The following is a 24,439-nucleotide window of genomic DNA, read 5'->3' on the forward strand; positions in this document are numbered from 1 at the left end:
ATTGTCAAATCTCGCACTTCTCGAGGAAAGTCATTAGTTTATGAAGCAGACACACAGACATAGAAAGAAAAAGAATGCAAATTTCTGACATGATGTTCAAATGAAACACATTGAAGAAGAGCCTGCTTAAGTAAGGCACCTTTAACTTGATGCTTCCCCCTCAAAGGGTTTGCTTCAAAAGATGATGATATACTAAAGCAACAAGCTAATTGGTAGCGCTACAAAGACAGGAGAAGAAACAAGAGAATCCCAAATCAGCCCTTGAACATATTTCATGGGAAAATTTACAGATGCATTCCTTGTATCAACATAACAAATAATGTATTTTTTAGTGAAAAAGAGAGGAATTAGTAAAAACCAGAGATTGAGCCGTCTCCGCCAATATCACCACTGCAAATGATCTGATCTTCAACGAAGGACAAAAAACCAATACAACAAATTTCTACCTTCACTGAACACCATTACCTTCTTCATACCCATTTCTTTTGGAACCAAAACAGGCAAATCTCCGGCCCTCCTATCTACGCCGCAGCCGCTACCTTCAGCTCCGCCGAGACCCAGAAAATAAACTGCAGAGACACACATTTGAGGCAGAGGCGAAACCGGGTCTTGATGAAAATGGAAAAAGGGGCCAACTTTATGGGTGTGTGGGTTCATACTGGACAAAAAGAAGGAAGGAAAAAAGAAAACAAAACACGAAAGAATCTAAACCTAACAAGAGAGAAATTAGGAAAACGGGAACATGGGTGTTGGCCGGATTTGTATCTTCTAAATGCCCCCTTTTAACGAGGGGGATTTTAGTGTTTCCACCATAGAAAAGAGAAAGAAATTAAGGAAAGAATCGAAGGAAGCAAAGCCGGATGGGGTAAAGATTGGGTTAGCTTATGGTGGTGGATGAGAGTTTTTGAGGTCTCAGAGTTATTTCTGTCTGTCCAAACATAACGAAGCAAGTAACTATCTGTCTGAACACAAGGGAAAGTGTTGTCTCTGTAAAAAAAGTGTACGGCTTCAACAATGGGTAAATGAGTGGTAATGCCAATGGCAACGCCTTAGCCTTGTATTTATGCCCAAAACTCCGTTTTTCTCAGAAGACCAGGTTAGGTATATTTGCTGAAGCCAAGCACCGTATGTTATTTTGCCATTTCCATAGGTACCCTCAGGGAATGAATGAAATCACTGTTGAGGCCAAAGAAGCATTAAATTGGGAAGACATGTTTGGTTGCCAAAAAAATAAAAGGAGGTAAAAGTAAAAGAGACAGAAAGAAAAAGTAGTGAATTTGATGAAACAGGCAGCAAGGCCGAGGGTAAGTACCACCACATCGAGACCGACACCAAAACCCTACAAACAAAACAACACAAGCGAAGAGAGGTATTGTTTTGTTGGGTTAAACAAAGATGGCTTTGGTAGGTTTAGAGCTTATCTAGCTACCCACCACGCAGGCAGGCAGCCCCATTTCACCCTCGTTCTTCAAGGTAACTAATCTTTCTTTTTTATCCTTGGTAAAATGATATTATTCTTCTTTGTGTGGGGCTGATAACCATGCCCCTACGCCTTCAGAATAATTAATTAATTTGTTGGTAGTATAGTTCTGTATTACCTTCAACTATATATTTCTATATAGTAAGTTTTAATTTATGCATGAAAGTGTGAAGAATTCTCCTTTTGGGAGTGGAAAAAAAGACACACCTTTCAATTTTCTTAAGAACAAGAAAAATGAAAAGAAAAAGAGAATGGAATAAAACTTTGCTTTCAAAACCAAAGCAAAGATTCTGTTCGCTCGAACTTAAAAGAAGAAACCCAAAACGGATAGCTTATGAACAATTAATGAAAAATGGTGTCCCATTGAGTATTTAAGGCATCATGGATGAGGAGTTTGAAGGGATAGAGGCCTATCCAATTTGGCATAACCCAAGTCAAGGCATGTGTCACACACTCGCTCACTGAATCTCCACTACCATCTTAAGTATGAACACAACACTAGCATATAAAACATCAAGATTCATCCTACCATCCAGATTTGCAAAAAAAAGCCTTCAAAACAAATTCAAACACCATAGAACATAACATCACATGATATCCATGTGATATCGATGTGATGTGATATCTCTGAAACCAAAATCGTGACGGGTTGAGTAACATAACGGTGAACTTATTATCCTAAAAAAGAAAGGGTGGGTGCATCACACTACCTCAAACACAATCATTTCTCAATCACCAACATCCTTGTACACTTGGCAATGTGATGTTCCACTTCAGACTCGTACACGTGTGATATAATATGACATTCAGCAAGGCCAGCAAGGCAATAAATAAATAAATCCAATATCTATTATTATTATTATTTTCTAAATAATTTATTTGGTTGGTCCACACCCTATGTAAGACCTACAGACAATAATTTAAATGATTGAACAGAGAGTTACGTACTACTAAGATTTTAGCTGCTTTCTATGACCAACCAAACCACCCCAGTATTTGACTTTATCATCCCCCACACACAAAAAAATAATAAATTAATATTATTTAGTCATTTTCAAGTTCCTAGAAATAATGTATTATTTAGTAATTTCAAGTTCCTAAAAATAAAGCACTATCTTAAACCCAACCCAGCCGTTTGGTGCAGACCTAAATGGCTACTGGCTAACCATTTTCATATCACAGTCTTTAAATATAAGCTTATATTATTATTATTATTTTTTTTTTGGTTTGGAAGGGTAGTTTTGGAAGATGAGAGAAAAAGAAGAAAGAGAAGATGAAGCAATTTAGGAAGCTGAAGCAAATAGCAATAAAGGGTAAGAAGAAAAGAAAGCAAAAGCACAAACTTTTTACAAAGAGGATTGAAAAGAGGGGCTGTCTTTTCATTGGATTAAAATTAATCTTTTTTTTTTTTTTTAAATATTGCCTACGAAGTAAAACAAAACTCTTTTTTCGAATGAAACAAAATAAATAAAAATTGTTACTGAATTAATGGATACTGCCACCCATTAATTGCACTTGTAACTTTTCTTTGTTAAAAAGAAAATAAAAATAACCATTAAACATTAGTTGGCTTCATCGTAGTACGAACTAAAAAAAAATATATAAAATCGATAGCCGTACCTAATCGGAGTCGTCGTTTAAAATGTACCAGCCCAATTTTGCTAATGGGCTTATGGCCCTGTACTTAGCCCAATTGTCAGCAACTAGGTGACAACCGAATGTGGGCCGGTCATTCCACATTGGGCTCTGCCGGCCGACGAAGAACTAAAATTCAAGAATTTCACTGTAATAAACATATTACAAATTAAATTGTTTTAGAAATTTTATATGAATTCTTCATACCAAACTCAATATTCCTACTCTTGAAAGTCAGAAACTAAGGATTTATTAGCAAATGAACCCATTACTGAGATTCCAATCCATCAGAGGGAAACAAATTTATCAAGTGTTAGGGAGGGTTGTAATCTCATGATCTCACGAAAAGTTACTCAGAATCCGTCCACTGAAAGATGAATCTCTTGAATTCGGTCTCATCTGCTTGAATACCTTACCTCAAACTGGTTTTACATTCACTTTACTCCATCAAGAAAATGCCAAGAAGATCCCCTAAAAGAATGTTTTTTTTTTTTACAGTAATAATCTACGCAATTAAACGAACTGATACGTGACTTATTCTTGTAGCTTTTAAGAGACCATGTTGTGATTCACATTTAAAAATAGTATCTTCACCTGAAAGCTCTAAATTTCGAGTAATACTCTCAAGCTTTTCTATATAAAGGAGGGTTTGATTGTCCTAAAAGCCAACAAGAGAGCCTTTACCAATTCCCAAAAAGCTCAGGGTATTATTTGTTAATAGTAGTGGTGGAGATGGAAGTGGAGGTAGAAGGTGGTGGAAAAAGATATGCGTTGTTGCAGGCAGCAAAGGACTCGGAATATGTAAAGAAAGTGTACGGAGGATATTTTGAACTGTTCGTTGCAGCTTTTGGAGAAGGAGAGAGATGAGATTTGTTTATGGTGGTGGAAGGAGAGTGCTTCAAAACTATGATGGTTTTGAGATCAGTGGAAGCCCGCATGATGCTTATGCCAATGGCTCTTGGATTTTGGGTCTCCATTTCCTCTTGCAGACCCTTGATGCTATGGAGAAGAAGCTTCTTGGCATTGTTTTGGACATCAAGTAGTGTATTATATATCTTGGCATTTGTCCAGATCAAGTCCAAAAGTAACACTCAAACTCATTGATTTTGCATTCCAACATTTTTTTTTCTATTTAAGGATAATTTGGAAACAAATAGAAAAAGAAAGAATATGAATATTTTTGAAACAATAAGTAAATTTCATGGAAAACTAATAGTAAAATTAGAGACTATTATGGGTTGATAATATACCTAAAACATTGTATTGAGAAATGGACTTGTGTGTGCTCATGACAGGTGTTGTGTAGGACATTGGGTGGGATAGTTGGGAAGGCTGAGACAGGGTGGGATATTGAGGTGAGAAAAGTGGAAATCATGGAGAGTTCAGAGTGGAAATTTAATGAAGAGATGGGTGAAATTCCAAGCAGTCTGTCCATAATTGAATGCCATCAAGATGAAGTTTGGGAAATACCTTTTGGAGCTCAAGTCATGGGCCTCTCAGACCAGACAGCCGTTGAAATCTTGGCCATCGGAGGACATATTTTAGGCATCAAGGCCACCCTTTGCATTCCAAAGACATTCTCTACAATCTCGTGGATCGTCTCCTAAATAACGATACCATGCAGGTCAATGTTTTCCTAATACTTTTATCAGCAAGTACTTACAGATTACAATTTCATCACCTTTTTTTTTTTACCTTGTAACTGGTGATTGAAGTTTATGGTCTTTTGAAGAGGGAATTTGCTGAAGATGCAAAGCTGGGAGTGCAAGCGGCAGAACCAGATACACGGCGGTGGGAGAAAATCTGCAAGAATTTTCTCAAGGGAAGATTGTTAATAGAATCCGCTTTGTAATCACATGGGATGATTCCTATCATAGGATACGTACAGAATCAGATTATGACGTATTATCTTAATAGAACCAAGTATTTCTTTAGCATAAGAGTAATCTTCTCAACTAAACATAATGGTTATCAAATGGATTCTTGGACTGAACTTCATTCATCTAATCATCTCCAAGGAGTAAGAACGTCAAGCATTTAATAAACTACAAAAGAATTCCTAGGTCTCTTTAGACCAATCGGGTAAAATCAATCACACGTATTACTCCATTTCAACGTTCGCCAACAAGAAAATTCGGGAGCACTTTGCAATAGTTGTTGAAAGTCGAAGAATGTAATGGCATTCGTACTTATTTTGCTCCTATTTTTCTTGCGTGTTTGCCCACTTATATCAAGTTATAATGTACAGCGATATTGACCCAACTACACCGACCAGTTATGTGAGCTGCTGACGTTCTCCTGCGTTTCGTACCCCAGAAAAGGTCCAAGGCACTTATTTTTTTGGTTCCAAGATAGCGTTGACAGTTTGGAGCACCACAATGGCATTTCACTTCAGGTCCAAATTGCACAAATCTTCATGATGAAAAATCCTTGTTCAATATCAAATGCAACATGCACATTCATCCACACCCAAAAAGCTTCTCAAGAAACTCAATGGTAAGCAAGCTGATCAATTAACAGTTGTAGTTTTAAAATGTACCCCATAATGTTAGATTTTCCACACAGCATCAAGATGATTTCCTTGTTATTTGAAAGTATGATTAAAGCTTAGACCATCCTTTTTACGTACCTGTATTCATATGTTAATGGCTCTCCAACCTCGATTGATCGAGCAGCAAAGACACCAACACGTGTTTCTCCCCCAACTTGCCTATTCACAAAACCAAATATTATTGGTCAGAAAATCTTGGACTAGTACGATGAGGCAAGCATGGAATCAGTACTTGTCTGATACGCACAAATTGTTCTTTAAAAGAATCTACAAATTCATAACAAACAATTGCAAGTCATATCCTTTTTTAGACGAATGCAAATCATAACCCAAGTGCATGAAATAATAAATTGCAGGAGGAAATACAGAGGAACATAGGGATCTTTAGTTAAAACGATATCCCAACTGATAAACACTTGGAAGATGAGTCTGTCGTGAGTCGTGATTCACGCCAGACTTCAATTAATGCGCAATCCAGAGTGCGGAATGGAACTTACAACGGCATTGCTATGAATCTAAAATTCTTCTCCATATAAAGTTTATAATTTCTCAAATACTTCATATGTATCATGAATATAAACATATACGGGATGGTTCAGCATGATTATCATCTTTTGTCCCAGAAAGAAAAAGATGATAACTGTCTTTCTATGGCCATGCAAAATCTCCAACACGGAAAATTTAATTTAGAATATTGAAAAACCAATAGACTCTACCACAGCAAGTGTGAGAGTCCAACACCATCTAACCGTTGACCAATGAAAATGGCAAGCTTCAAATTCATTAAAGGGAGTGTTAAGAAACTAACCGTCTGTTCTCCAACTTGCGTGCGTGCCATTCTGCTTTTCTTTTTTCTTTTTCTTTTTGATAAAAATCTTTTATTTATTTTCTTAAAAACATATTCATCAAGGAGAGGGTAAGAGAATCCAACAAATTAAATTGTTTGTGAATCGAACCTCCATGTCACTTACTGACACTGCATGCTGCCCATTGAACAAATACAATAGTCCTGTCAGCCCGCCTAAATAATAAAGATACAGATGTAGAAGTAAAACTTTAACTAGAAAGAAAGAAAGAAAGAATTAAAAAACAGAGAAAGTGGTCAAAGACAAGAAAACTATCTATAGATAAATAAGCATTAAAACAAGGTATCTTCATTTTTCAAGGGAAAAAAACATTATACGCCTGAATGACATACAGTGTCACAATGCTAATATCTTCATTGCCAAATAAAACAACACAAGACAATAAATCTCTCACGCAACCATTATTTTACATGGATTTTGCCAAGAACAAACGTATTCATCCCTCTAGGCATGCTACAACAGAGGAAGTGTTTTACTTCAAAAGAAAAAGGTGATCATTTCATTTAACAATTGAAAGCGACCACAAGAAGCTATTACCTTGGGCACGGGCATTCATCTGAAGAACATCTAGCACTCTCAAATCGGAAGGTGTTATATTCATTTAAGGCATTGCACATGATATAGTAAATACAATTAGAGGTAAAGGAAAGAAGAAATCGACCTTTAAGTCCACATGCCAGTCGGATGGATGCCTCCAGCATATGGCTGTTCCAGGTTGATTATTTAAATGCACCACTTTATCTGACCATGGTGCACATTTATCATGCGATGCTATAGTACACCGTATGCTTTTCCAATGTAATCTTTGTTTGCATATAAAGCACTCCTGTTTAACACCAAAAAACATATATTTATATAGATACACACATATCAGCTAGTTTTTTCCACAATTCCACAAAAATCCTGTCTTCAAGTGCACTTACAAATATTCTACATTATAATATAAAAATGTCATGAACTTAGAGTTTCAATGACATAGAATGCAGCAAGATTCTTGTAAGCTATATAATCATTTGTTTTCCGCACGACGAAGATACAACCATATTAGAAAGATACTATCATTCAAACAACTAAATACGACGACAATTGTAAACATGTGCGACTACTTAAATGATTAGTACCATCTTAACCAATATTTTTCTACTTAGTTTACATTAATTCAATCCTTGACTATTCTAAATAAAATTGCGACAATACAAGTATGTTAGTAACATACAAACTTAATCTCAATAGAAAGTAGTTCAACAAAAAAAAAAATAATAATAGAAGATGAAGAATGTAATAATAAATAAATAAATAAAATAAATATATGGACTTGTTGTTTTGGAAGAAGTTTGTATTTAATCCTCCAGGAAGGGGAAAGTTGATGAAAATGCAATCGACTTTTTTAATCTAAGACGAACAAAACTCGTCCAGGTGCAATAAATCATACAAATATTGAACTAACTTGGAAAAATGTCCTTAGACAGATAGGAATGATCCTAATAATCATCTTATCAGAAGATGTCAGCATCCAGATTAAACTAATTGAGGACTGTGTTGTAATGAAAACAGAAGAGCGCTTTGTTTGGAGATGTTTGTGTCTGTTTTAATTATGAAAAGAAAGAAGGTGTTTTTTTAAGATAGAATAGAATAAGATTACATGTTGAGGGCACTTGAACGTTCTGTGACCTGAGAACCCCAAGCTTTTCTTTGCACATATACCATGATAAACACCTCCACAGCCATGAATACTGCATTCGATCTCCTCTCCGGGAAATATATATTGACGGCAACACAAACATTCTTTTTCTACCTGAAGCGGCCAGTAGAAAGACAAATTTAATTGGCATAAAATTTTAGATTGCACATCAAGCACCATGGATTCCACATCAAAAAGTGAAGAGACCTCACAATCTTTATAATAAACATGGATTACTCCTCTCATTGACAGTTGATTTTAAAATGGAACCTATATTTATGGAAAGAACAAGCAAACTAACTTACTCTGATAAAATAAACTTCAGTGAATCCATAATTTTCGTCCTACGCTACTCGAACATAAATTTCTACGCGCAACATCTACATCATTTCCTCCCCAAGCACTTCTCAAAGGATATGAACTTCTCCAATATCATACTTGCACGAAAACATTAGGCTCAGTTTCAAAAACGTCTTCTAGAGCTTCATTCCCTGTTAAATTAAATAAAAATGAAGTCCCCCGGCTGGAATCAAGCAGAACGAAACAACAACGAATGAATACATGCTAAACACTAAATCCAGCATCACGTTGATGAATCTACCGGGTCCAGTATCGTAGTACGTAAAACGAAAAAAGAAAACAGGCAGAAAACATCACCATTTTCCGAGCGCCTACAAGAAATGGAAATGAACAGCGAGACTGGGGAACGCCGGACTCTAGCTTTATCCGAACCCAAGATTTCACATGATCTTCCAAAGTCTTCCCACCGCAATTCCTTTTAGATCGGTCCAACGCATCTCCTCTGGCCCATGAAACCCTAATCCCATAGTTGCCACCGACCTCATCGTCAATGGGGAGCGGACATGAAAACCACTGGTCCCAAATAAAGTCACTGGGCATATATTTAACCGATTCATTGCAGATGACTGAAGACAAAAGATCAGAAGGATGAAGGCTGGTTTGAGATTAGCGCAGCGAGTGCGCGTAAGAGATGCAGAGAGTGAGAGATTACCCAAGTCTGGCATTTTCATATGAACAACTAAGCAAACAAAACAGAAGCAGAGGAGGAATGTAGATGAGACTAAATTGGGCGGGAAGGCTGAATTATATATATATATATATATATATTCACGGAGAGGAAACCTGATGAAACTACGATGAAAGACCAAACTGTTGATGTGAATTTACGAACTTACCATCGAAGGTATTTTAAATTTTAATTGTTACATTTTTTTAACGGTTATTTACATACGCTCGTCGTTATAAGTTTATAATATTGTCATTTTACTTTGTAAAAATGAGATATTTTTAAAACCTATTTAAAAAATATCAATATTTTAAATACTTCTTATAAAAGATTCAAAACTAAAACACACCGTAATCTCTAACTTTTTATTTAACTTCTTAGAGGTTAAGGGGAAGACTTAAGATCTTCTATATATGAGTGCGCGTGGGTTTAAACCCCACCGGCAGCATATAGAGTTGAATTGAATGTGAATAATTCATAATTTTTTAACCCAATTTGTATAATTATTGTTTTACTCTATCATATATTTTATACTATGTTGTGTAAAATGAGCGTGATTTATTGAAGTTGCTCTGTTTTTCAAGTGAGAAACAAAATTGAAACATACCAAATAAACTCTAGTTTTACTATATATATATTGAAAGATAAAAGATAAAACATTAATACATGGACAATAAAGCTGCACACAAATTTCAATTACCAAAACAAAAGAAACCTTTGGATTCTTTCGTGTAAATTGCATGACGAACAGATGGTTAGCTCCGACAGAACAAAAACCAGAAGAAAGGGGCAAATGGGGCGGTGATCAGAAGCACCCGTTTCTATCTACTCTCACCTAAATTAACGCCAATTGCCCAATCATCTAAATACTTATTTTCATTTTTAATTCTTCAACCAGCAGTTGAGAGCCGCGTAGTCAACTTTCGAATCTCATTATTTTCTAAAAATAGTATCGTGTACACGCAACATACCCGCCCTGTTGCATTTTTCATATTTTCAGGAAAAATGAAAAATAAAAATAGTGAGAAAAAAAGAGAAATTAGTTGGTTAAACAAAGTCGTTATCGCTTATAAAAACCGAGGAACCATTGGGGGGATTTTAAGAGAACGAGTCTACCCGTCAACCGCCGGAGAACGCAGATCCAGCGAGATTCTGCCGGTTATTCGGAGCAACTGGAACTAGATTCAACGGACGGGAATCATGAACGGCTATCGGACACGAGGAGAGAGTAAATGCGACGATCGGCGGGATGCGGAGGTTAAATACGACGAGAAGCAAAGGAGGACGAAGAGGACGAATGAAACGAGGTCGTTCCAAAGGCGATTGGTGAAGTACAAGGACTTGCCGGAGTATCTTAAAGACAACGAGTATATACTGGGCTCTTACCGGTGTGAATGGCCTGTGAAAGAGGCGCTCTACAGTGTATTTTCATGGCACAACGAGACTCTGAACATCTGGACGTAAATGCCCTTCCCTCACTCCCGTTTTCTCTTTTAGGTATTCGTTCATCTTCGCCGATTAGTGTGTGAGTCTGCTGATAGTTGCGCTTCTCATTTGAGCAGCCATTTGGTAGGGTTTTTTATATTCGGAGCAATGATCGTGATGACCCTGATGGAAGGGACGGAGCTCGGAGGTTTTCTCCTCGCTAATTTCTCCAGGTACGCGAGGCTAATCTCCGAAGGATTTATGATCCTTCGTCCGTTAACCTTCATTATTGTGAAATTTTGCGATCGAATGGATTTAATATTGATAAGGATGAGTAATTCTTAGCTCGGCAATTGGTTGTTTTTGGTTTATTGTCCAGAGCTACAGTTTCGGGGCCATTCTGGACGACCATGGGTATGGAAAAGGACGTCAACGGCTCTGATAGCATTATGCCAGTAAGCTTTCTTTTGGTTTTTTAGATCATTGTTATCTTTTTGCCATACTTTTCTTCTCCTCTTTTATGGTCGGTTTTAGAGGCGTTTGGATTGGATGTTTGATGGACGGTTTGCGAAATTAATTTCCATTTATCCTCTACAATTATTAATTCATTCATTTCGATGATCTGTACAATTAAATGAGCCATCACAATAATGAAGTACAGAAAGAAAAGGAAATTAACTTGTGAAAGGGAAATGAAAAAAGTCATCATTGAATTGGATTAGTGCTGGAATGAAGCAATTCTGTGATTTTGGACATAGTTCGTCCGAATTCATACTCAAAATTCACATGCTAATGAAATGTTTGGTGGAGTCGTGCAAACTCAATATGAGCTGTATGGTGATTATTTTTTTTTTTGTCAATTGGGAGAGTCACAAGAGAGGAGAAATAATTCATTCGTCAACTAGGGAAAGAAGATGTCTACACGTTTTGACATGATAGCGAGTGAAAAAATTAGTTGTCTTTTTCTATTTTTTTTCGTCTTGATTTTCTTGATTATTACTTCATTTTAAAACTGAAATCAGAATCTCAAGCCAACAAGATATTATATTGTTCCTATTTGAAAAAGTAGCGATCTTTTTTTCTTGAAAAAGTAGCGATCTTTTTTTCTTGAAAAAGTAGAAAGTTCATTGATAATGTGCTTCATTGTGGGACGACTTTTAGGTGAGAATTGAAGTGGACTGGACTATTTGAAAGTTTGATGAACTTTTGTTCGTTTATTTGCAGGAAACAAGACAAGTCCCACAGCCATCAGTTTTCTTAGATAGAGCGGATAAAAAGACGGACTTACCAAGATGGCCGTGGTTCGTTTTCTTGGCTGGTGCCATGGGTTGCTTGGTTTGTAGCAGTCTCTCCCACCTCCTGGCTTGTCATTCCAAACGCTTCAACCTTTTCTTCTGGCGCCTGGATTATGCAGGCATTTCTTTGATGATAGTTGGATCCTTCTTTGCTCCAATTTATTATGTCTTTCTCTGCAACTATTATCCTCGTCTTGTCTATCTTTCTTCGATATCGGTGCTCGGTGTAGCTGCTATTGTTACTCTTCTTGCACCTGCTCTCTCGGCCCCTCGTTTCCGAGTCTTCAGAGCCTCCTTATTTCTTTCCATGGGCTTCTCAGGAATAATTCCCGCTACACATGCTGTTGCTCTCTACTGGGGCCATCCGGATATTTATTTTGCCTTCTGGTATGAGCTTGCCATGGCTTTTCTATATGCTGCTGGAGCTGGGTTCTATGTTAGTCGGATACCAGAACGATGGAAACCTGGTGCATTTGACATTGCAGGGCACAGCCACCAGATTTTTCATGTATTTGTTGTTCTAGCAGCACTGGCACATAGTGCAGCAACGTTGTTTATTATCGATTTTCGACGGAGTTCACCCACCTGCAGCTCTTAGGCATTCCTTGATGGCTAAGCTAAGCCACTAAGTAGGTCAGAGCGAGTTTCTGGGACATACTCATCAATCTTCTCCGAAAATGTATTGATGTAAACTGAAACAACTACTGTAGCTCTTCAGTTAGGGAATTGCAGGATGTACACGCCCCATGTTATTTGCTTGAAAAGAATTCATTTGCTCTCGAAAAAGTAGGAACCATCATCTCATTCTATAGAATACAAATCGCTTGTACACAAAGTACTCTTAAGAAGCTTATTTGACAAACTCACGTGTTCATGAAGTTAAAGGGATTGAAGGTTTCACAATAGCGAGTCTTTAAAAAGAATACTAAACTTTAAACCCATCCGAACCGAACAAGTAGTGTCACTCGTACATAGGTCAAAACCAGATTTCTAGAGACAATTCTAATGAAGAATTGTATGTTAAATGGTAGATATCCAACCAGCTCAGAGTAGCTTCACTTCTGATCATATGAGCACAATTTCAAGTCTCCTATGCAGCTATCAGTCCAGGAATGATCTGGGAAGTATAATTCATCCAAGCATCGTTTCGTTTTTAGGTTAACATTATGACCGGATTCGAGGAGAGGAATTTACAGATAAGGAACAGATATCAATAAACAAGAATGCTAACGAAATTGTTCCTTGCTTGTGGTATATTTCATCAACATATTAAGCAATTTGCGACACTTAAATAGGTAGACTTCTGCTACGTACCTAAACTGCATGTGTATTCACATAGCCTCGATTGCAGCCGCTTGTACTACAGCAAAAGAAACTACCACTCAGCAACATTTGTTATTTTCGACTTGACAAGAGTTCGTTAAGTAATATTGCCGTCTCGTAACGCTCTGCACCGTGAACAAAATTATCTGAGGTAACGCAAAACTGGTGATTCTCCTTCAATTAGAAACATCAACAATCTCAGCTTCATTGTCACTGTAATCTCCCCAGCGCTTGCCGGACTTATTCTCCACAACCACGTCCTGGGAAATTTCTTTTGTTGCAACAGGAGCAGTGTCAATGAGCTCATCTTGACCTTCAGAAGGCGAGTGAGCAGTGTCTACAGATTGAACATGTGGCTTTTGCTCCATTTGTTGTTGATTCTCACATTCACCATCAGTTGCTGAATTAGTCATATCATTACTTGTTGCTTCCTCAGTCTCATTTTTTGTTTCAGAATCGTCTAAACCCGTTGGCGATGCATCTGCTGGACTAATTGGAGATCCCGGAAAACCATTTTGTGTCACCGGAATACCATTTACTGGTGCAGGATAACCAGTTGGAGACAGCAGGATACCATTAGGGGGATACGGGAAACCATTTGGAGAAGCCAAATATGCATTTGGAGATACAGGATAGCCATTTGGAACCCAAGGCTGGGCTGGAACAAACTCAGCTGCATGGGGATTCATAATTCTAGGAGCGTTGAAGAGATTCCCATCTGCAATGTGATCACTATTTTGTGAAGCTGGTTTATTACGTGGAATCCGATTACCAGACCGATTGTAGCCACCGGATAACCGTGGACCATAGGGGACCCTGGCTGTTGCTGACTGATGTGGTGATCTGCGAATTGGATTAACAGTAAGCATTGGAGGAATATTTATCGGTGGAGGCAAAATACCTCCATGATCTTTAAATCCTGGACCTGAAACTGAGCCAAAGACAGGAGTTGTGGAAGGATTGAAGGGAGGTGCAGTAGCAGAAAGTTTCTTAGTTGTTTCCTTCGCAGCTTCCACTTCATCTTGCTTTTCAACTTCAACACTGTCAACTGCTAAATTATTTTCAGTCGCCTTTTCTTTTGAGCTAGATGAATTTTCTTCACATGAAGTATAATCACTTTCTATTTGTATCGAAGCCTCAGAACTTTCAACTCCCAATGGAGAAGTATTTCCAGCAGCATCAACATCTATTTCTTTACTAGGCTCGTTAGTCACCTCCTGGACTTGTGCAGATGTAGATTCTTGTTTGTCAGTGTCTGTAATCTCATTGACAAGACCTTCAGCCTTTTGTTCCGCACCAATTCTCTCAGCTTTCCCATTCTCTGCATCTTTTACAGTGGCCACTTCACCAAGAGTGAGCTCAGTTGTAGCTTTGTCCGGGCTTTCTTGTGAAGTCACTTCAACATGAGTTGGTCCTTTAGCCAGCTGCTCTGTTGCTGCCTTTACAATACTTCCAGGTGGAGCCAATGCAACTTCTTTGTATGAGAAAAGTTTCCCAGCTACCGGAACACTTCCTGGAGCAGCCAGAGATGCAGATTTTGCAACTTGATCAGTAGTTAAGGCAGGAGAACATGGTGCTGATTTGGGGTCGGACAGTTTTTCCATACTTCCTGGACTGAAAAGGGTAGTACTAGACTTGGAACTGAAGCTTCCACTCTTAGTCATTTTTTGTGGAACAGGAATGGATGAGCCAACTGAAGCTGTAGATTCAGTTGGTGGGGTGGGTGTTCTTGGAGACACAAAGCTATTAGGCTTTCCCCTATATCTTGACGATTGAGATACATTGATGAAATTAGTATTCAATTTGGCCAGGCTTGGTCTCTTAGAACCTGAAGACTTCCGACCTGAAATAGAACGTCCTTTAGGAACAGCCTCTTGCCAACCATCATCTGAGGCCTCGTCTTGCACTTGATCATAATTTTTATTAATCTTCATAACATCAAACAGAACAGTGTCAGATTTTTCAATTACATGTTCCTCCAATGGGGTTTCTTCAGATTTGTTTTCTTTATCACTCGGACTCTCAACGCCAGAATAGCTTGGCGACAAATCTTCATCCTTCTGGAATTCTTCAGCGCCTGTTTCTGGATACTGACCTGATTTTCCTTTGATCTGTTCAGAAAAAGAAGCAAACAGTGTCCCAACAATGAGGTAATGTAGGATGTTTTCCTTTGAGTTCTTTGAGAGACAAGAAAAAGGATGATAATTTGAACCTTTGCACGAGCCTTCCTCTGCGCATCTCTGGCTTTTAAATCTGCGTCAGGAGCTATATAATCCAAGAGGTCTGACACACTAACCAAATGAGGGAAACACATTAGCATTCTTTCTCAATATAAGATCAATTTTGGATGTCAACTCAATTGCATTAGGTCGCCATACCTTAAATGACCTTTACTGGAGATGGAAGCATCTGGCTTAGGGGTGCCATTCCGAGCAGCTTCCTGCTGCTCCAAGGCCTTCGATTCAAAGTACTCAAGCCATGCAGCTGCATCCTGCACCACTTAAATTTTCTAAGTTTATGGCTAAAAGGTAGCAAATATGGCTGCACTTTAGATTTCACATCTAACCTGAGTACGCAAATCCTCAGATCCAAGCTTGGCCTGTAGTATTTGCAGAGTAGTTTGCTCATGCTGAACACTTAACGAGTATGCTTCCATTAACGAAAGGGCAATCGCTATCGCATGGTAGCTCGCAGCAGTCTGTAGAAACAAAATGACCACTTAATATGATTACAAACACGCTATACAAGTCTTTGATCGAAGAAAGTGAGCGAGAGATGCCTGTATATGATCAGCCCCTAGAAGTCTCTGGTTGCACTTCAAAGCCTCATGCAGGTACCTTAAAGCAACATGCACATTTCCTAAACCTTCTTCCATCATTGCTACATTGATGTAAGTAGCTGCTGTGTTTGGATGAGAAGGTCCACAAGTCAAGTGCAAAAGGTACAGAGCTCGGTTAACATACCTGCAATAATCCAACACGCGTTTATTTACTCAATCCAACATCATTCAATCAACTATTAGTCAATACAGCCAGTGGAAACATACTTCAACGCCAGTTCTGTATGCTGAAGTCTATAATAGAAAACAGCTAGATCTCCATAACTTTTCATTGTATCAGGGTGATCAAGTCCAAGTTCCCTCTCATTAATATCCAATGCTTTTTGCTGATATATTGTTGCCTAAGTAAAGATATATAGTGTTCAGTACTTGGTGTTCAAATATTTGTATAATATCCTCTCTATGATAAAGTACCTACCTGATTAAAATCCCCTGTATGATAGAGTACAACGGCCAGAAGACTATACGCTCCAGCAGTCATTCGATGATACGGACCGCAGACAGATACAAGTTTCGAGAGCGCCTTCAAAATTCAACAAGTTCCCACAGAATTAATTTATTGACTTAGAGATGTAAAACTCTTATGCCAAAGAATGATATCCCCCCACCTTTGTACCATAATTAACAGCATCCTCCAGTTTCCCTTTATCCAGGGAAGTTTTGGAAGATTCCAACAGTGTACGCCCATCTGCTGATGAACACGCAACGTGCTGTCGAAAAGGAACGAACGTTGTCAAACCAAAAAAAAAATATTCAAATCATTCAGTTGATGACATGAAACGTTGACTGCCCCAACCTTGTATACAGGGACCATGCTTATAATATCTGATTTCTTGAAAGGGGAAGCACTTTCCATACTGTAATCCCTGGGGACAAGCTCTAGCCCAACCTGATGGACATAATCTCAGTGTTAAGGGATGACATCAATAACTTTTAATAGAGAAAACAAAGGCTAGTCTCATTTCTAAACCTTGTGGCATAAACCGCGAAGGATAGCATATTTTCTGAGATCTTGAGTGCCATCATATTTCCATTGCCATCCGAATCTCTTGAGAAGGAATGTTTCCACCCACTTCCATTTCAGATTACAATCATTGGTCCAGTCGACTTCATCTTCGATCGAAGGTGTTCCCAACAGTACATTTAGACATGACGCTATCGATGTGGCCAAGTCAGAAACATCGACTGCAGCTATAACTGCTTGCAGTATGTGTTTATAAGCTCGAACAATCATTTCGTGTATACATAAAGATTGCACATGTGGAAGCTTATCAGCAAGTTCAACCTAGAATAAAGCAAGGAAATAGGTGAGAATTCACATGGCAAGAATGATGTCATAAAATAAAAATGAGGCAATTACCACACGCCCCAACGAGCACATTTGCAACCCCCGTGTGTGCATGAAATCGGTCAACGTCCTTCCATCAACAGGTGAGAGTTCAAGTGACCCAAAATCTGCAACCTGTTATATTTGAGGTTGTATAAATTAGTCCTCTTGAGCACAACATACAAGAACCAAATAGATCTGATTATTGACAATCTAACCAGTTTCGGAAGGGCGGTATCAGCATAGTACTTATGAGCCATATCAATCAACTCCGCAGGTGACTGCCAGGGACAACCCACAACCAATATTAAGTCAAGAGCTAAAGCATAACAATCATATTCTAAAGGAACAAAGAAGAACCTTTTTGTGAAGACCGGTTTCTGATTCTTTGAGTCGCAAATACGCAGATTCCGAAAGCAACGTTTTCCACATCTGTTCCTTATCTTCGTCTTGTTTCTCCATTTCCTTCTGATTAATGGGATCGACTTCCTTCGCAGGCTCTACTTTGGTACTTCCAAGGTCTGTTTTTTTCTTAATTTCCTTTAGAAGTCCACCTTGTTTTCCAAGACCCTTTACAATTGGCTCTAACTTGGTTTCATCTGTTTTCTTAGGCTCAGTTTTTCCTGAAGCCTGATTCTGCAAATGTTGAACCCAACATGCACCTAGCTCCCACCTAATGGACCTAGAGTTTTTGGCAGGCTCTTCTTGCAACCTCAACAAACTTTCCTCCATTACTTTCCTAACTACCGTCCTCGAATATTGTAAATTATCAACATCGGTCGTCTGCGATCGATTAGGTGTATTTGATGCCTGAGGTGTGAATGACTTGAGCAGCAGCATTCTCAAGCTAAATTGAAATTTAGAAGAATCAAAATATTTCTATTAGCATTCTCAAGCTAAATTAGTACTTAGAGGTTTTTGGAAAGAAATGAAAATACCTATTAACATTTAAAGCATTGGCTCCTCCTTCAGGTTGTTCTTCAATGTTAATGTCCTGAGGAATGGGATTTTCCCCCCAATTCACCTCTGTTGCAACTTTCACAACAGCTGTGTAGCCACAATGTCTAATGACCACGACGCCTAATGTGGAAGTGTCCTACAGCAACGGGTTATAAAGGCAATCAAAACAACTTTAAATTGAAATAACATATCATATCATATCAAAACTTCCTATTACCCATATAGCTTACATGAACAGTAGCACTCTCATCAGCAGTTATCCCTTTAAGTAAATTTCTTTGAGAAAGATCCTCTGTCGAGACTCCAAGAACCAAACTCCCGTCGTTTTTACGGTCCAATTTTACGCTTGCATCTTCTACATCTCTTGTTACCTTAATGATTAGATCTCCAACAACTTCTTCATGTGCTACTAAACCATTTGAATCATTTACAGGAAATCGGTTAGTTTCGACAAGGGAGTTGATAATTTCAACCGCTTTAAAAACTGACACGTCGACGAATAAACTGTGAAGCAGAAATGCTTTTCTATCACGGATTTGCCTCTCCTCTGCAGTTTTGCAAGGCATTGCAACTAGTACTGCAAATTCTTTTGCCCACTCCCTGAGATTATGCTTGCCATCTCTTCCTTGCCCGCCCCCATTTCCTCCCCAATTCTCATCTTCAACAGGAAGTTGGGGGAAAACAGATCCGTTCTCTGCAATAAAAGGAGGAACCACCCATGTATTTGCTCGAAAACCATAAGGTAGGTTTCCAAACTGAAATGAAACAGAGTCAATATGGCATTATCTTCTCCATAATCCTACTACTATATCTCAAATATACTTACTTTGTTGTGATCTGTGAAAGCTTTCATAAGCGCTTTATATGCCTGCAAAAAGGGTGTACTTTAATGATCATGGAACCTAAAAATTGACAGAAATAAGATCAACCATGGTTTAGATATAAAGGGCTTACAGCATCAAATGCCCTGCTTATCTGCTGCAACAGACCCACCAAGGAATGATTAAGAAGAAGATGTTTCCCAGCAGGGTAAAACCCTTTTCTTGAAGCAACAATTGTCGTTGGTTTTCCATTGCAAACACGAACCTTTAGATACAATCATACACAGGATATTAGTAGGCAGTTCCCGCGGCTTAGCGGAACTAAATAAGATTATCCTTACATCAATCTGAAAAAAATCATCCTCTGTTTTATCCACAAGGAATGGGCGATTCGATCTCCGAATGTCTGCAAGATAAAACTAAATAAGAAAACAGTTCCATTCACGTGTTAGATAAACACGACTCTCTACCATGGCATGATATTGTCCACTTTGAGCATAAGTGGTCTTGGCTTTGCTTTGGGCTTCCCCCAAAGACCTCGTACAAATAGAGAATGTATTTATTGATTATAAACTCATGATCATTTTCTAAATTAGCCGACGTGGGACTTTCATCATCTAAGATCCGGAAGACACAAATATAACTCACATTGAAGTGGCGGTGTCAGATGAGAGAAGGAGAAGAACTCGTAAAACTGGCCAAGCCGCGGCGGTGGGCACATTGAAACGGACCCATCAGCTTTCTCCGAAATATCGTACGGACCGTCCAGGTTTTTGAATCCCTTAACCCCGAGGGAGCCTGGGACAGCTTTCTTGTCTCCGGTCCCCGCTAATTTAGGTTTGGTACTCTGTTCGCCGCCGCTTTCGGGACTGGCCTCATAATCAGTCAAACAAGATTCTTTCGAGCCAATGTCCTTGGGACTGGTTCGAGCCGAAGACTTGGGGGAATTGGAGGACCCGCCGAAGGAGGTGGTGCAAGCGACAATGTCCAGCAGTCGCCGGATGTGTGCGACGGCGAGTTCTTCTGTGTAGTCCTCTGCCAAAATACCAACACTGGAAATTTAATATTTGGGAGGAGAGGGAGGAATATTAAGGTGCGGCAATATGTACGATAACAGACCCGACTACAAAATTCTGGTCCGTTGGATTCTTTTCCTTTTTTTAATATGGGGTCAGGTTTACCTTGAACGATTGTGACGTGGCATGGTTTTAGAGAGATGATGTCCACCGAATCTTTTAGTCTAGAGCCTCGAACCTGAAAATTTTATAAATAAATAAATAAATAAAATACCTTTACCGTTTACCGTTATTCGTTACTCTTTTGCGCGGGAAATCTTTTTTTTTCTCTCTGCGATTGTATTTTTATCAGAGGTGGTTGGTTCAGACAAAAACTAAAATTATATTCGTTTTTTATAAATTAAAATATATATTTCAATTTACACGTGAAAAATCATGTGCTAATAATTCATTTGAAAGTCGTTTTTTTTTCTTTTACTAAATTTCCACGTTTTCAATATTTGCAAAAATAATATTTTAAAAAAATCAATTAAAATCGACCATTGATTTACAAATGTGATCACGATAATTTTAATGTTTTCCCGATAATTTTTTAGTTTTAATTGTTTTTAAATAAATTAGATTTGCTTTAACACAGATGTAAAACATTATAATTTTTATTAAATTAAAAAAAAGTAAAACACAATAAACTAATTTTTTTACTTTTCAAAATTTTATGGATTTAAAAAAAAAACACCAAAATAAATAAAATTATAGAATAAAGTAATGTTCATATGCTTAAGTCAAATAATTATTAAAGGAACCCAAATTTCCACCCTTCCTATAGAATAAGGATTTGTAAAATTATTATTATTATTTTGTTCCATCCATATGAGATGATTATTTTTTAGTACTAAATTCAAACTCAAATCAATTTATTAAATAAGACATTGCGACTAAAATTAAACTAATGTTAAAAATTTGAATATTCATGCAATAAATTTGACGAATTTGAAATTTAAATTATTCCTCCGCCTTAATCAAGTATAAATTAAACTTAAATTAAGTTTGGTAATTATTTTATTTTAGTTTAATCTATTTTTAAAATTTTCATATACATTAATTCCATGTGAAGAAATTAAAAGGGAAATTCAAGGTTTAAAATTCATTATTATTAGTTGTAGTAGTAGTGTGGGTTGATTTTTGAAAAAAATAGGCCATGAAGTTTTCTGTTTAAAAAGAAAAGGCAATGTTTTTCCATCACTCGACAACATCATCCATCCATCCCCCACATGTATAAACCGTGTCCACTACCAGCCGTCAGATTCCGATAATGATGCACTCACACCAAAAATTAAAAGCGACCGTTTCCAAAACGGAAGAGAAAAAAAAAAAGTAAAAGTCAATGCATCCAACGGTGAAGATGAAAGAGCGTAAAATTAGTGGGGCCCACGCCTTGGTTTGAAGAAGTACAAGGGAAAAGAAAGTGTACCTCATGAGACAACGTGAAGTTGGTTAAATGACATGTCTCCACGTGTACTCCTAAGAGCTTCCTCGCATCCAAGATCCTGTCTGTTGATATTCCCTACAAATTTAATTCAATTCCCACTTTCAATTTAATATCTCCCTAAATTTCAATTTTATTTATAATATATCCACCAACGTTAACATTTAAATACTTATATATCTAAAAAAAATAACGGATAAATATTCGATTTTTTAAAAAAAGCCTTATTTAAAATAGTAGGTGGGCAAGTACTCCATTTTAATTTCCTTTAATTTATTCTTTGTATTTTATTTATTGAAATAAATTGGTTTAAAAAAGGTAACCATTTAAAGGAAGCATTTAAAAGTACTATAAATGTTGGAGAAAAAATGAATAAATATAAATGTAGTCAGTCATCTACCTTCAGTCTTATTATTTTGTATTTCACATCGACATTTGAATTATTAAACTTCCTTAAAAGAAAATTAAATTACACACCATTTGGCTTCTAAAAAGTTGCCTTATTTTCAATCTCAAAATGAGTCGTTAAGTTATTAGGTACCCAAAAATGGTTAACAAAAATTTACTTTTAATTAGAGTTAATTCGAGGGAGGTAAAAAGTTGTGATCTAATTTCAAGTTAGAACTATTACTTATTAGGGCGGTGATTATAATGAGATAAAGTTGTGTAGGAAGTATGTTAGATCACACCTACTAATTCAAACATAATTGAATAAATTAAGACATTAATTATTATCTTCGATAATTGTTAATTTAAAAAAATAACTAGAATTTTATTTATCTAAAAAACCTTCCGCATATTACCTAAATTCAAATAATAAAACACTAGTCTTAAAAGAATGATCTATAGTATTTTAAAAATAATTATAAAAAATACCCATCATTTTTTTTTTTTTTAACTTCCATCTATAATTATAAATTCATTCGAATGTAAATGAAAAGTTGACACGAAGATGACATTAAGCAGTGTAATGGTGACTAAGATGTTCGTATGAATTAAAGAAAACAAAAAAACACATTTAAATACTTGGACTTTTTGTTCAATTCTAGCCATTTTTACTTAAATGACAACTTTGAAAAATTTGTAAAATACTACCACTTATAATTTAGCCCAACAACAAGAAGAAAATAAAACACAAATAACTTAATGGATAAACTCAATTTAAATTTGAAAATTTGGTTCAAAGGAAGAGCTGGATAATTGAAGACAAAAATAAAAATGAAAGAAATAGGGAATTTACCTTAAGAGTCACTTGCGAATCGTGTGGAGTTTCTACGGTGAGTTCAACAACAGTGGGCAAAACTGGAAAGAAAAAAAAACAATAAAAGGCAGAAGAAGAAGATATAGCTCAAAATATCAGCCACATATTTGATTCCGACACAATGCCCAAAACTCAGCCAACTCCCAAACACATCCTTGAATGGAAATCCCGATTATTTGGGATTAAAAACCCAGAAACTTTCCCACCCAGTTTCTGGGCATCCAAACAGAATTACCAAAGAACAGAAAACAGAGAAATAGATAGAAAAAGAGTGAGAGAGAGAGTTCCGGAGTTCGAACCTTTCTCTTCTTTCTTTTTCTTCTCTCCTTTAGGCTTATGGGGCTTTGTCTTTCCTGCTTTGGGAGCCATCTTGGGTTACCCAGAAACAGAAGTAAATGAAATTGTAAAGGGGTGAGAGAATTGGAGAGTGAAAGGGGGTTTTAAAGAAGAAGAGAAAGGAGGGTGGATGCTGTGTTACAGAGTGTTATCGAGAATTTTAAAGAGAGAGAAGAGAGGAGTGGGATAGGATAAGGTAAGAGGGAGAGGGGAAGGCTATGTGTTGGGGACACTAAAACAACTTGAGCTGCAAAAGGCTAGCGATTTGGGGCCTCTCGTTTTTTCCTTCCCCTGTTTCCGCCTCATCGCTCTTCATTTCCAAGTGCCACCAAAATCTTCCATGGCCCAACATAAATATTTAACTCTTTTTTTTTTTTTTTTTTTTTTTTAACTTAAATTTAAAATGACTTAATACACTTTTCCAACTCCACATATTGTAATTCCCTCACCAAGTTCATCTCTGTTTGCCATCCTCTTTTTTTCGTTTTTCTAAGTTGTTTTGTTTTAGCCTTGGAAGATGTTTCAACGAAAAAAAGATAAATGATCTACTATACATAATTCTCACAACCCAATCAAGGTCGTATGGACTAGGCTAAGTTGAGCCAAGTACATATGGACATGCACCTTGCATACTCACAACCAAATAAAGGTCGGTAGGTATTTGATTCAACGTTTTCTTAATTCTATTGAGAAAAATGAAATGAAACTTCGAGTTGGACAAGCATGATCATGACAATAAATACCATGGTGGTGTGTATCATTTTTGTTATTGTTATTAGGTAAATGGAAAGTGGAAATGAGAGGGTTACGAGAACCTACCATTTTGGACTCTACATATTGGAGCAATGCCACATTATAAGGTCCTTTTCTCTTCATTTTTATTTTTCCATTCAATAATGCAACGTTGCAGCATTTAAGGCCTTTTACAAATACAACTTTCCTCTCCAATGTAATTCAAGTCTTTAGGTGATGTAATATTTCTATTTTTCATTTATTTATTGTAATTTAGAAGTTTTGGTGCTGATTTTAATCTAGGCATGGTATGAGTCTTTATATTTGATGTTTATAATTTAGCTCTCCTACCTTTCACGTTAATTTATTTTAGGTATG

At 37.2% G+C, this 24,439-nt stretch overlaps 2 protein-coding genes and 2 pseudogenes across 2 annotated transcripts; 2 read left to right on the top strand and 2 right to left on the bottom strand.

Moving 5' to 3' along the window:
- Positions 1 to 9,406, bottom strand: LOC111432695 (annotated as a pseudogene).
- On the top strand, positions 3,734 to 4,967 carry LOC111433906 (annotated as a pseudogene).
- Positions 9,407 to 10,310: 904 nt separating the features above from the next.
- Positions 10,311 to 12,746, top strand: LOC111432688 (heptahelical transmembrane protein 2). Its single transcript, XM_023069617.1, has 4 exons — positions 10,311 to 10,700; positions 10,803 to 10,898; positions 11,045 to 11,120; positions 11,890 to 12,746. The coding sequence occupies exons 1-4, from the start codon at positions 10,441 to 10,443 to the stop codon at positions 12,556 to 12,558; spliced, it is 1,101 nt and encodes a 366-aa protein (XP_022925385.1). The 5' UTR covers positions 10,311 to 10,440; the 3' UTR covers positions 12,559 to 12,746.
- A 334-nt stretch (positions 12,747 to 13,080) lies between these two features.
- LOC111432677 (protein TSS) lies at positions 13,081 to 23,635 on the bottom strand. Its single transcript, XM_023069605.1, has 23 exons — positions 23,293 to 23,635; positions 22,973 to 23,034; positions 21,718 to 21,810; positions 20,412 to 20,484; positions 19,879 to 20,265; positions 19,572 to 19,636; positions 19,364 to 19,495; positions 19,236 to 19,277; positions 18,640 to 19,164; positions 18,388 to 18,545; positions 17,810 to 18,296; positions 17,668 to 17,730; positions 17,483 to 17,584; positions 17,093 to 17,407; positions 16,919 to 17,011; positions 16,731 to 16,832; positions 16,541 to 16,645; positions 16,330 to 16,463; positions 16,063 to 16,246; positions 15,850 to 15,981; positions 15,662 to 15,774; positions 15,496 to 15,574; positions 13,081 to 15,394 (listed from the first exon to the last, which is right to left on the bottom strand). The coding sequence occupies exons 1-23, from the start codon at positions 23,360 to 23,362 to the stop codon at positions 13,460 to 13,462; spliced, it is 5,451 nt and encodes a 1,816-aa protein (XP_022925373.1). The 5' UTR covers positions 23,363 to 23,635; the 3' UTR covers positions 13,081 to 13,459.
- Between the last annotated feature and the right edge of the window lie 804 nt (positions 23,636 to 24,439).

Source organism: Cucurbita moschata, unplaced genomic scaffold, assembly GCF_002738365.1.
Source record: "Cucurbita moschata cultivar Rifu unplaced genomic scaffold, Cmos_1.0 Cmo_Scf00003, whole genome shotgun sequence".
Classification (NCBI taxonomy): Eukaryota; Viridiplantae; Streptophyta; class Magnoliopsida; order Cucurbitales; family Cucurbitaceae; genus Cucurbita; species Cucurbita moschata.

What these genes read in the sequence shown, in the direction of transcription:
- LOC111432688 (XM_023069617.1), top strand. Translation starts at nt 10,441, where the DNA reads ATGAACGGCTATCGGACACGAGGAGAGAGTAAATGCGACGATCGGCGG. An exon ending in CTCCTCGCTAATTTCTCCAG is followed by an intron (nt 10,899 to 11,044) that starts GTACGCGAGGCT and finishes TTTATTGTCCAG; the next exon opens with AGCTACAGTTTCGGGGCCAT. An exon ending in GCTCTGATAGCATTATGCCA is followed by an intron (nt 11,121 to 11,889) that starts GTAAGCTTTCTT and finishes GTTTATTTGCAG; the next exon opens with GAAACAAGACAAGTCCCACA.
- LOC111432677 (XM_023069605.1), bottom strand. Translation starts at nt 23,362, where the DNA reads ATGGCTCCCAAAGCAGGAAAGACAAAGCCCCATAAGCCTAAAGGAGAG. An exon ending in TCTGACACCGCCACTTCAAT is followed by an intron (nt 19,637 to 19,878) that starts GTGAGTTATATT and finishes TTTATCTTGCAG; the next exon opens with ACATTCGGAGATCGAATCGC. An exon ending in CTTTCACAGATCACAACAAA is followed by an intron (nt 19,165 to 19,235) that starts GTAAGTATATTT and finishes GTTTCATTTCAG; the next exon opens with TTTGGAAACCTACCTTATGG.